This window comes from Vipera ursinii (assembly GCF_947247035.1).
Source record: "Vipera ursinii genome assembly, chromosome: 15".
NCBI lineage: Eukaryota > Metazoa > Chordata > Lepidosauria > Squamata > Viperidae > Vipera > Vipera ursinii.
Window position 1 is genome coordinate 7,533,562 of NC_139528.1, and position 12,142 is coordinate 7,545,703.

Genomic DNA, 12,142 nt, shown 5'->3' on the forward strand with positions numbered 1-12,142 from the left:
GGTGATTCGCCCAAAGTCACCCAACTGGCTTTCATACATAAATCAGAATTAGAACTCACAGTCTCCTGATGATTGGCCCAAAGTCACCTAGCTGGCTTTCACGGCTAAGACAGGACTAGAACTCTCCATCTTCTGGTGATTGGCCTAAAGCATGGGTGTCAAACTTGCGACGTGACGAGACGTGTCGCGACGTATCGTGACTTTTTCCCCATTGCCGGCAATGGGTTGGGCGCGGTTTTGGCGTGACACATCTGGCCCATGGGCCAGCAGTTTGACATTCCTGGCCTAATGTCTCCCAGCTGGCTTTCATACATAAGTCAGGGCTAGAACTCCCCATCTCCTGGCGATTGGCGCAAAGTCACGCAGTTGGCTTTTGTGCCTAATGCAGGACTAGAACTCGCCACCTTCTGCTTTTCCAGCTCGGTGCCTTCCCCACTTAGAGCAAACTGGCTCTCCCATGAACCGTTCCCGCAAGCCCCAGGCCCGTTTTAACCTTCCCTGGTCCCAGAAGACTGAAACCGGCTTCTGTAGACCCAGAAAGATCTCCTGGATTCTACCTTGTGAAGAGTTGATTCCTGGGCAAGATCTCTCTCTCTCTTTTGGGCTTATTATTAGAAGGGCCCCCTTGGAGTCCTGGGCCAAGGAAGGCCCAGCGCCCCGCGAGAAACAACGTACGGCCGCTGACTCACGTTTTCCTTCCGAGTTGCAGGAGTTCCTGGTGACGCTGCGCCTTGAGGGCGCCACCATACGCCACCGCATGGCGCTAGCCCACCAGAGCTGGTACACGCAGGTGAGGCCGGATCTGCCTTTAGGTTAGAGGTGGAGCTGGGGAAGAGCCGGGGGGGTGGGTGGTCCTGAGCAGCACCTGGGAACAGCCCCTTTCTCTATCCCAGGGGTAGGCAACCTTGGCTCTTTTATGATTTGTGGACTTCAACTCCCAGAATTCCTGAGCCAGCATGGGGGAACTATGGCCCCCTTGCGACTTGTGGACTTCAACTCCCAGAATTCCTGAGCCAGCATGGGGGAACTATGGCCCCTTCATGACTTTTGGACTTCAACTCCCAGAATTCCTGAGCCGGCATGGCAAACTATGGCCCCTTCATGACTTGCGGACTTCAACTCCCAGAATTCCTGAGCCGGCATGGCTCAGCTTGGAAACCTCTCCCTTTCCCCTTAGCATGGCTGGCTCAGGAATTCTGGGAGTTGAAGTCCATGAGTCATAAAAGGGCCAGGTTTGAAGACCCCTGGTTTAGAGTATAGGCCAGGGGTAGGCAACCTTGGCTCTTTTATGACTTGTGGACTTCAATTCCCAGAATTCCTGAGCCAGCATGGGGGAACTATGGCCCCCTCATGACTCGTGGACTTCAACTCCCACAATTCCTGAGCCAGCCTAGCTCAGCTTGGAAACCTCTCCCTTTCCCCTCAGCATGGCTGGCTCAGGAATTCTGGGAGTTGAAGTCCGCGAGTCATAAAAGAGCCAAGGTTGTCTACCCCTGCTCTATCCTCTCTTAGACTGGCCTGAGCCTAACTCCCAGGCTCTGGAGAGCCAGCAGGGCTCCGGGGCTCTGGGTTCACGTCTCACGGCCGTGTCTCCTCCTGCCAGATGATCGACTTCCTGGACGTTCTGGACGACCCCATCCTGGGCTTCGTGCCCCCCACCATCATCACCGTTTTGCACACCCACCTCTTCAACTGTGCCATGGATTACAGGTGCCGGGTTTGGAAGTTCTCCTCCTGCTTGAGCTGGCCATCGGCTGTTTTCAGTCAGTCCTGCTTGGGGAAAGAGGCTGGAGCTTTCGGGTTGCGTTCCCACAACACGCTAGACCCCGGTTAAACCAAGAGCAGAGAATCTATCCTGAGTGCCCCACCCTCCTGGCTATGTATGGTTAACAGGCCAGGTGGCTTTGCTTTCCATGTCCCCCAATCACAGACAAAATGGGTGATTTTAAAAGTGATTTTCATTTTTTTTCTCCAATTGTTTTTTTATGTTTTTATTGTAATTTAAAGGGTTTTTAGGGCTTTCACTGAGGGACACGGTGGCTCAGTGGGTTAGGACGCTGAGCTTGTCGATCAGAAGGTCGGCAGTTTGGCGGGTCGAATCCCGAGTGCCGCGTAGCAGAGCGAGCGCCTGTTACTTGTCCCAGCTTCTGCCAACCTAGCAGTTTGAAAGCACGTAAAAATGCAAGTAGAAAAACAGGGACCACTCCGGTGGGAAGGTAATGGCGTTCCGTGCGCCTTTGGCGTCTAGTCATGCCGGCCACATGACCACGGAGACGTCCTCGGACAAGCGCTGGCTCTTCGGCTTTGAAACAGAGACGAGCACTGGCCCCTAGAGTCGGAAACGACTAGCACGCATGTGCGGGGGAACCTTTACCTTTACCTTTACGGCTTTCACTGTGATAGATGTTTTCAAACAGTGAGCCTGCCCTGAGTCCTTTGCCGAGATGGACGGCCACAGAGATAAAATAAATCAAACATCCTCTTCTCCAATGAAGAAACTAACTACAGCTAGTTCTTGACTTACAACCGTTCATTTAATGACTGAGGTCACAACGGCCCCGAAGGAAGTGACCTATGACCCTTTTCCACACTTGACGACCGTTGCAGCGTCCCCAGGGGTCACCTGATCAAAATGTGGGCACTCGGCAGTTGATTCATACTTAACCGACCGTCGCAGTGTCTCCCGGGGTCACGTGATTCCCCCTTTTGTGACAGATTCACTTAACGGCCATGTTCTTCACTTAACTAACTGCAACGATTCACTTAGCAAGGAAGGGTCACAAGATGGGTCAAAGCTCACTTAGCCACTGTCTTGCTTCACAATGGAAATGTTGGGCACCATTGTCGTAAATCGAGGAACCGCTTGTACTGGCGCCAAGAGAAAAGACCGGTCTTTTCTAAACAAAATGGGTAACACCCCACCCCCCATGATTCAGACCTCAGTTCAGACGGTGGTGGCGTGAGGATCCCGCCATTATGGATAGATCCCCGGGCGGCGCTACGGGATCTGAGACGGTCTAGGTTCCCCTGCTTGAGCCGGGGGCTGGACTAGATGACCTCCCGGGTCCCTTCCAGCTCTATTCCGTTCTGTCAGCTGAGTCAGAATGAGGAGAACCCAACCAGGCTAAAGGAGAGATGTCCCGGTTTATATAGGTAGCCTTCGACTTCCTCGCCGTTGGGACCACCACTCTGGTCATTGCGGTCGTAAGTCGAGGCGCCACTTTAAAGGGATATGATTTTTTTTTCAACCAGATCTCACGGTGGGCGGTCTATCCCTAATGGGCGTTTTTGGGGGGGCTGTTAAAACCGGCCGTAAGTTGAGGGGCTACCTGTATTTGGTTTCATTCCAGCCTCTTTCCACCCAGCACCGGAGTTTTGGGGTGAGCGATACTGAGGGGGTTGCTGGGCTGTGACCTCCCCGTCTCCACAGTTTTTCAATCTTTGGAACTTTTTAAGAGGCCTGGACTTCAACTCCCAGAATTCCCCAGCCAGCAGAGCTGGCTGGGGAATTCTAGGAGTTGAAGTCCAGGCCTCTTAAAAAGTTCCAAAGATGGAGACGCATTGCAGCAAGGCTGACCTCCATCTTCTCCTTCACAGGCCTCTCTACTTACCCCTCCGGGTCCTGATCGCGGCAGAGACCTTCACCCTGTCCAGCAACATCATTGTGGACACCTCGGTCTTCCTCCTTCGGTGGGTTTTGGGGGCTGGAGCCCCCCCCTAAGTCTCTTGGGGAGAGCGGGACGCGTGGGTCTCCGGGAAGCCACGGCTGGAAAAACTCCCGGAGACTTTTATCCAAGGAGGCAAGGAGCCATCTGCACCTTTCCATCCCCTTTGTGGAGAAGTTCAAAATCTGCTCTCCTAGCAGGATCCAGTCACTAGCTGAACTGTCGTAACTCGAGGACTCCCTGGATAGAGGCTGAGAGATTTTGGTCAGTCCAATTCATGGATTCACGCCATGGATATCTTGCTTCCAGCCTTCCTCCTCCCAACTCCCCTGATTTATTGGGGTGCCGTTTCCGTCAGCCCCATCCAGCGTGGACGAGCATAGTGGGAGCTTCCGCGCAAGACGCTGAGGCCGTAAAAAAAGAGTGCAGAGAAGAGCAACGGACGTGATTAGGGGGACCGGAGGCTGAATTATATGATAAATGGTTCTGGGAACTGGGTATGTTTAACGAAGGAAAGGATTTAGGGGGACCGGATAGCAATCTTCCCATATTTGAGGGGCTGCCCCAAAAAAGAGGGAGTCAAGCTGTTCTCCAAAGCGCCTGAAGGCAGGACAAGAAGCGACGGATGGAAACTCCTCAAGGAGAGAAGCAACCTGGAATGGAGGAGAAATCTGCTGACAGTCAGAACAATTAACCAGTGGAACTCCTTGCCTCCAGAAGTTGTGGAGGTTTTCAAGAAGAGATTGGACAGCCATTTGGTACAGGGTCTCCTGAGTGAGCAGGCAGTTGGACTAGAAGACCTCCGAGGTCCCTTCCAACTCTTGATTCCATGATTCTGAGTCTCCTGTTATCTCCACACCGGCCAGGCAGCGGACCCACCCTTTCTCTCTCTTCCTCAGAGCAGATTCCCTCCCACGTTCAGCGATGTGTGGAGAAGGTGATCCTTGTGTCTGTCGGGAGAGTGGATCCTAACCACCCTGCTTATTCTCCACCTAGGTTCATTTTGGACAACTCCACTCTGTTCCTCTCCAACAAGTGCGAAGCAGAGACCGGTGACCTGAATAAAGGTAAAAAAAAAAGCAAATCCTTATCTCCTCCTGCCCCATGCCTGTGATGGGGATTTTCTTGGGCAAACGGGCATTGGTTGCAGCCAGCCTTAAAACAGGGGAGATGGCTCAGCCCGGGCGACTCTGCATTTTGAATATTATTTTTACTCTTGTTACGTTTTTTTTTTTATTACGGTCCCCAAAGTCTTGGGAGTTACGATTTCCCCAGTTTCTAGCAAAAAATGCCCATCGCAGACGAGGGATTTGCTTAAATTCTACAGAGGGGAGTGTTCAACTTTTGGCAACTTTTAAGATTTGTGGACTTCGACCTCTTTGAAACCATGGAATAACCTACTTTGACCCAACCTATTAACCTCATCTACTTTGATGATGGGGGGGGGGGGGAGACCTGGCCCTAGGTCTCCTGACAAAGAAATCTTATTAAATGTGCTTTTTCCAACGAGGCAACTGGATTTTCTTCTCTTTCTTTGAAGACATTTCCCTTCTCCTCCCAGAAGCTTCTTCAGCTCTGACTGGATGGTGGGGAACGGGAGGATTTATACTCCTTGCAGACAGCTGGTCGTTTGCCTTCTTTTTAAGAGTCGTTGAGGCCATCTGCAAACGACTTCTTGGAGGAGAAGCGAAAGTTCTTCAAAGAAAAACAAAGTCCAGTTGCCGGGTAAAAAAAGCACTTTTGGGACAACCATGAGGTGGATGATGGAGAACCTCCATCACCCATACTGGAGATTTGGTTTTTCATTGCTTTTCCGCTTTAAAACGTCGCGTTTTTGCTAAATTTTGTAATCCGCCCAGAGTTTGGCTACTGGGTGGATTAGGAGCAGTTTCACTAACTGCGTCGGTTTTGGCTGCCGGTGGATGCATGAGTAGACCAGGAGTCTCCAAACTTGGTGAGTTTTGGACTTCGGCTCTTAGAATTCCCTTGGTTGGCTGCGGAATTCTGGGAGTTGGAGTCCCCAAGTCTTAAAAGTTGCCAAGGTTAGAAACCACCAATCTACAAAGTTTGCTTAGAAACCACTCCAATAAAATTGGGCCCAGTCATGGTGACCTTTTTATTGACCGGCACTTAGGATCGTAATTCTGGGCTCACTTTAACTGACATAAGCCAAGGACTGCCTGCAAAGTGGAAATTCCAGGATTTACACGTCTCTTCCTCCGTCGTGTTTCTTACTTACTAAGTTCCACTTTCATCTTTTCTCTCTCGGCCTAGATTATGTTTGCGTGGTGGAAATGGATCTCCTGGAACTGGTCATCACTACGTGGAAAGGAGACCTAACTGGCAAACTGGTGGGTTCCCAGGGGCTGCATCTCCAAGGCTGGGATCCAGGGGTACCTTGCTTGGCTCTTGTCTTCCTGATATTTTTCCTTCTTCAATTCTTTAATTTAAAAAAAAAATGAGAAACTTGCAGATAGCCAGGCAAAGCATTGGCTTCAGGCTCATTATTAAGTCACACTTTATTGACTTATTCTCCAAAGCAGGGCTTTTCAACCTTTTCACCCACCGCACCACTTTTAGGATGGGGCAACATCCGAGTACCACCAGTCGCCTAGCAAGGCATCAAAAACTTGATGACCAAAACAAAAAAAAAGGAAAAAAGTGATGAAGTACAAGTAGTCCTTGACTTACAACAGTTCGCTTAGTGACTGTTCGAAGTTACAATGGCCCTGAAAAAAGTGCCCCCCAAGCCACAGCCGAGCAAGACCCCTGCCTGCCCGCCTGCCCGGCGGCGCTCTTCCTCCTCTCCGAGGTTTTCATGGTTGTGAGCATTTCTGTTCAGGATTGGCAGCAGGGGTGGGGTGGGGGGTGGGTGTTTGGTTTTTATTCCCCCCCCTCTGCTGGGTGGTTGCAGCAGGTTTTGGTCACTTCACATGACCCTGGGACACTGTGACCATCGTAAATAGGAATCAGTTGCCAAGCATCTGAATGTAAATCACAAGACCCTGGAGATGCTGCCACATTCCAGCTGATCGGCGCTTCTTCTGGGCTCAGAAACGCCAGGATCAGTGCTGAGCTCCAGCTGGATCCTGGCGCTGATCCTGGCGCTTCCGCTGAGCCCCGACAGCCCTGGAGCTCCAGCCGTCTCTCGCTCAGGCTTGTGCGATGTGAGAGCAGCCTTCCAATCTCTCAGGGGCTGCCCCAAAGAAGAGGGAGTCAAGCTATTCTCCAAAGTGCCTGAAGGCAGGACAAGAAGCCATGGATGGAAACTAGTCAAGGAGAGAAGCAACCTGGAACTAAGCAGGAATTTCCTGACAGTGAGAACAATTAACCAGTGGAACAACCTCCCTGCAGAACTGGTGAATGCTCCAACACTGGAAGTTTTTAGGAAGAGCCATTTGCCTGAAATGGTATAGGGTTTCCTGCCTGAGCAGGGGGTTGGACTAGATGACCTCCAAGATCCCTTCCAACTACTACTACTACTACTACTACTACTATTATTATTATTATTATTATTATTATTATTATTATTATTATTATTATTATTATTATTATTATTATTCCCCAATGGGCATGCTTTAAGTTTGTGGACTTCGACGCCCAGAATCCCCCAGCCAACTTGCTTTGCAATGGGTGAACTTCAACTCCCAGAATTCCCCAGCCAGCATACTTTTGGGTGCCTGGACTTCTAGGAATTCAAGTTTCCAAGGACGAGCAGCAAGTGTATGATGGAAATCTGGTGGTCCCTGCAGTAAATGTTGGGGGTCCCCTTGACTCGCTCTCTCCGTGTGTGTGTCTCTCTCCTCCCCATGGTGCAGACCCGGCCCCTCTTTGAGCTACGCTGCTCCAACAACGTGGTCCACATCCACACGTGCGCTGACTCTTGTGCAGCCCTTGCCAACCTCATCCAGTACGTGGTCAACAACGGGGACCTGCACCCGCCACCTCGGCACGACAGCCCCACTGAGATTGCGGGGCAGAAGGTGCAGGTAAGTCGAAGCGGGGGGGGGGAGGGGAGACTCTGGCCCTGACCCTTCCCTCTTTCGGTGGTAGACGTAGTCCTCAACTTCTGCAATTGAGGCCAGAATTTCTGTTGCTTACCTATATGGTTGTTAAGTAAGTCGCGCCCGATCTTACGATCTTTTTTGCCATGGTGGTTCAGCAAACCACGGCCGTTGTTAAGTGAATCGTGCAGTCATTAAGCGAACCTGGCTTCTTTCATTGATTTTCCTTGTCGGACGTTGGCTGGGAAGGTCGCAAACGGTGATCACGTGACCTGGGATGTGGCAGCTGTCATAATCACACAGCCAGTTTTCAGGCGCCTAACCATGCGGATGCCGCAGTGGTCATAAACACCAGGCTCCCAAGTCACTTTTTCAGTGCTGTTATAATTTCAAATGGTCACTGAACAATGTACAGGTAGTCCTCGACTTACAACAGTTACAACAGCACTGAAAAAAGTGACTTCTGACCGCTTTCCACGCTTACAATCTCTTGCGGCACCTCTGCAGTTGCGTGATCAAAGTTCAGACTCTTGGCAACTGGCTCATGCTTAACGACGGTCGCAGTGTGTCCCGGGGTCACACAGTCCCATTTTGCGACCTTCTGACAAGCCAAGTCAATGGGGGAAGCCAAATTCACTTAACCACCGTGTTGCTAACTTAACAACTGCAGAGATTCGCTTAACAGCTGCGGCAAAAAAGGTCGCAAAACGGGGCGAAACTCGCCTAACAACTGTCTCCCACTTAGCAATAGAAATGTTGGCCACGCTGGCGGTCGTATGTTGAGGATTACCCGCGTACGTCCGGGGGCTGGAGGGAATTCCCGTTGGGGTGAAGGAAACCCATCCCAAAGAATCTTTCCTCGTTCCGTGCCGAACCCCTTTGTGCACTCTCAGCGTGTGGCTCTTCTGCTCCGCTAGTTGCCCGAGAGCCCGGCTTCTCTGCCCACCTGTCCCCCAGCTGAGACGGCGGCCATCAACCAGCGAGACCTCACAGATGCCCTCATGGATGCCGAGCGTGGATACCCAGAAATGAGCGGTGAGACTGCTGGGGAGCAGGGCAGGGCGGTTCTAGCTTGCCCACGGGCAACCCCTCGCAACACCAGCGGCATTCCCACTTGCCACGGGTTTAACAATTCAGAAATTTGTCCCAAAGGTGCTTTTTTTTCAGGAGGCAACTGGACTTTCTTGTTTTGCTTTGAAGACGTTTCGCTTCTCATCCCAGAAGCTTCTTCAGCTTTGAATGGAGGGTGGGGAATGGAAGGATTTATACTCCTTGCAGACTGCTGGTCATTTGCCTTCTTTTTAGAGAGCCGTTGAGGCCACTTGGAGGTTTATCTGTGTCTTCAGGGTCATTTGAGTGGTGCAAAAATGGGAGTGGAACACGGTCCTTTCAGCAGTTCCAAGAAGGCTCCCCGTCCATTTGCACCACTCAGCTGACCCTGAGGACACAGATAAACCTCCAAGTGGCCTCAATGACCCTCTAAAAGAAGGCAAATGACCAGCAGTCTGCAAGGAGTATAAATCCTTCCATTCCCCACCATCCAATCAGAGCTGAAGAAGCTTCTTGGATGAGGAGCGAAACATCTTCAAAGAAAAACAAACAACTGGTCATTTGTCAAAAACGATGACCAAAAAATAAAAAAGGAAAAAAGGGATGAAGTAAAGGTAGTCCTCCACTTACAACAGTTCGCTTAGTGACTGTTTGGAGTTACAACGGCACTGAAAAAAGTGGCCCCCAAGCCACAGCCGAGCAAGACACCTGCCTGCCCGCCCGCCCGGTGGCACTCTTCCTCCTGTCCGAGGTTTTCATTGTTGTGAGCATTTCTGTTGAGGGTTGGCAGCGGGGGTGGGGTGGGGGGGTGTTTGGTTTTTAATTCCCCCCCCCCTCTTCTGGGTGATTGCAGCAGGTTTGGGTCACTTCACATGACCCTGGGACACGGTGACCGTCGTAAATATGAATCAGTTGCCAAACATCTGAATGTAAATCACAAGACCCTGGAGATGCTGCCACATTCCAGCTGATCGGCGCTTCTTCTGGGCTCAGAAGCGCCAGGATTAGTGCTGAGCTCCAGCTGGATCCTGGCACTGATCCTGGCGCTTCTGCTGAGTCCCGACGGCCCCGCAGCTCCAGCCGTCTCTCGCTCAGGCTTGTGCGGTGCTGCCACCGGTTCAGCTCCTTCCCCGCTGCCACTTCTCTAGGATGGTTGCGTACCACCTGCCAGGTGCCAATGTGCCACAGGTGGTACCCGTACCACTGGTTGAAAAGCCCTTGTTTAACTGACCTAAGGGATGTGGCCTTGCAGCTCACCGCAAACGTGTGTGAAAGCAGTTGCTCGATCCTCTTTTCAATGCTCTTTTCCCAGGGGACCCCGGAATGAGGCGGCAGCCTTCGCCGATCTCGTTGTATCTCTTCCCCGGCGAGAACGGAGCGGCAGGCCAAGGGAAAGCCCCACCACCCCCAGTGATCCCGGTGGGCGAAGGGCTGGACTTCACCCCTTCGGAGGACAGCGAAGGCGAGAGCGAAGCCACGGATGGCTTCTGCATTTTGGATGCTCCAGGAACGGGCATTCCGGTAAGGACTGGGCCATCTTTGGTTCTTTCTTGAGGGTTGCAAGGGGAATTTTTCTGAGAAAAGTTATTGCAGAGTAAGCACCACAAGGAACGTTCTTCCTGCGTCGACTCAGAAAGCTTAAGATGGCCCCAGGAACTGCTGATCCAGTCCTACAGAGGAATTACCGTCTTTATCGGCGTATAACACGCACTTTTTCTTCCTGAAAATAGGGGGCAAATGATGTGTGCGTGTTATACGCCGATATAATGTTAATGACCCATAGTTAATGACCCATTATCCGAAGCTGCAGCTGAAATTTCCTTTTTAAAATGAGGTGCGTGTTATACGCCGGTGCGTGTTATACGCCGATAAATACGGTAATTGAGTCTGGTTTGGCACCGCAGCCAAACGGGACAGGCACAGACTTCGACGGATGGTTAGGGGCTGCAGGAAGAAGAATTGCAACCAGCCTGGACGGGTCAGAAAGAGGCCTGAGAAAATGTCGCACAGCCAGGACGTAAACTCTTTCAGCTGCTCCCCTCGGAGTGCTGCTACAAGGCATTGCATGCCAAAAGACACAAAGACGGGTCCCCCCCGTCCCTCCCTTGCCATCACTGTGCTGAACACCTAATTCCCACAGCCCTGTCGTAGGTCTAAGGATATTTTACCCATGTAGTAGGGCTGTAGCAATATCATTATCCTTCCCACCTTTTTTACTCCCCCTCTTTATTGGTATCGTTATTGCGATGGTTATTACTCTCTTGCTTTGCTTGTACACGGAGAGCTTCTGCAGCAGAGGAAAAATCCTTGTGTGTCCAATCACACTTGGCCAATAAAGTGTTCTGTTGTATTCTGTTCCATTCCATATTCTAGTCTAGTCTAGTTTAGTCTATCCCAGGGGTAGGCAACCTCGGCTCTTTTATGACTCGTGGACTTCAACTCCCAGAATTCCTGAGTCAGCTATGCTGACTCAGGAATTCTGGGAGTTGAAGTCCACGAGTCATAAAAGAGCCGAGGTTGCCTACCCCTGGTCTATCCCATCCCATCCCATTATTTCTATTTCTTATTTCTATTTCTGTTTATTTCTAGTCCTAGTTCTGTCCTGTCCTACCCTATCCTACCTTACCTTACCTTACCTTACCTTATCCTATCCTATCCTATCCTATCCTATCCTATCCTATCCTATCCTATCCTATCCTATCCTATCCTATCCTTCCTCTGAGATGCTGGGATTTCTCAGATTGGCTATCAAGCGGTCCCATTCATCCCAAAACTGATTTTCCCCGCACAAAATGGACAAGATTCTGCAGGGAGTCGATGCAGTGCCATCTCCATTAAAACAAACAAACAAACAAATTTTCATGTGCTCTAGACCCTCTTGCGAAATTCTGCCTATCGGCCTTCTCTCTCTCTCTCTCTCTCTCTGTCTCTCTCTCTCTGCAGCCGCGGGATGGGGAACCGGTGGTGACGAGGCTCTTGGACGGCCCCGTTCACATCCAGGAGGGTCACTTCTCTCGGCCCCTGGGCAGCACGGATTTACTGAAGGCCCCCTCGCACTTCCCGATGCCGGAGAGCCGAGTCGTGATGCGGGAAATTTCAGTGGTCTGGCATCTCTACGGGGGCAGGGATTTCGGGCCGGGCCGCTCGGCTTCTGGCCACCTCCATTCACCCAGGTAACTCTTCCCTCCCGGGATCTGCACTCCGCTTTCGTTTCTGACCTGGGTTTGCTTCCCTGGTTTGAAGATAAACCGCTTGAGAGAAGGGTCTCCCTTTCATGTGGATGAGTGTTTCTCAGCTACAGGCAGTCCTCGACTTAACAACAGTTCAGAGTTACGACGGCGCTGAAAAAAAGTGACTTATGACCATTTTTCACACTTGCAACCTTTGCACTATCCCCGGGGCAATGATGTCCTGGTTCCGACT

The 12,142-nt window shown here is 51.2% G+C and overlaps 1 protein-coding gene across 6 annotated transcripts in view; it reads left to right on the top strand.

The window, feature by feature from the left end:
- Positions 1 to 12,142, top strand: part of ATG2A (autophagy related 2A) — a 233,144-nt gene that overhangs the window by 44,487 nt on the left and 176,515 nt on the right. For 5 of the 6 annotated variants that reach the window (XR_014493829.1, XM_083374161.1, XM_083374163.1 and 2 more), the window contains 9 exons: positions 710 to 790; positions 1,604 to 1,710; positions 3,598 to 3,690; positions 4,662 to 4,732; positions 5,940 to 6,016; positions 7,484 to 7,654; positions 8,587 to 8,704; positions 10,032 to 10,240; positions 11,663 to 11,892. Coding sequence is in view for 5 of the 6 variants with exons in the window: in XM_083374161.1 (XP_083230287.1) it covers positions 710 to 790; positions 1,604 to 1,710; positions 3,598 to 3,690; positions 4,662 to 4,732; positions 5,940 to 6,016; positions 7,484 to 7,654; positions 8,587 to 8,704; positions 10,032 to 10,240; positions 11,663 to 11,892 (1,157 nt within the window). In the remaining variant the exon portion in view is untranslated. The remainder of the gene's footprint in view (positions 1 to 709; positions 791 to 1,603; positions 1,711 to 3,597; positions 3,691 to 4,661; positions 4,733 to 5,939; positions 6,017 to 7,483; positions 7,655 to 8,586; positions 8,705 to 10,031; positions 10,241 to 11,662; positions 11,893 to 12,142) is intronic. The other variant, XM_083374162.1, reaches the window with a different exon arrangement.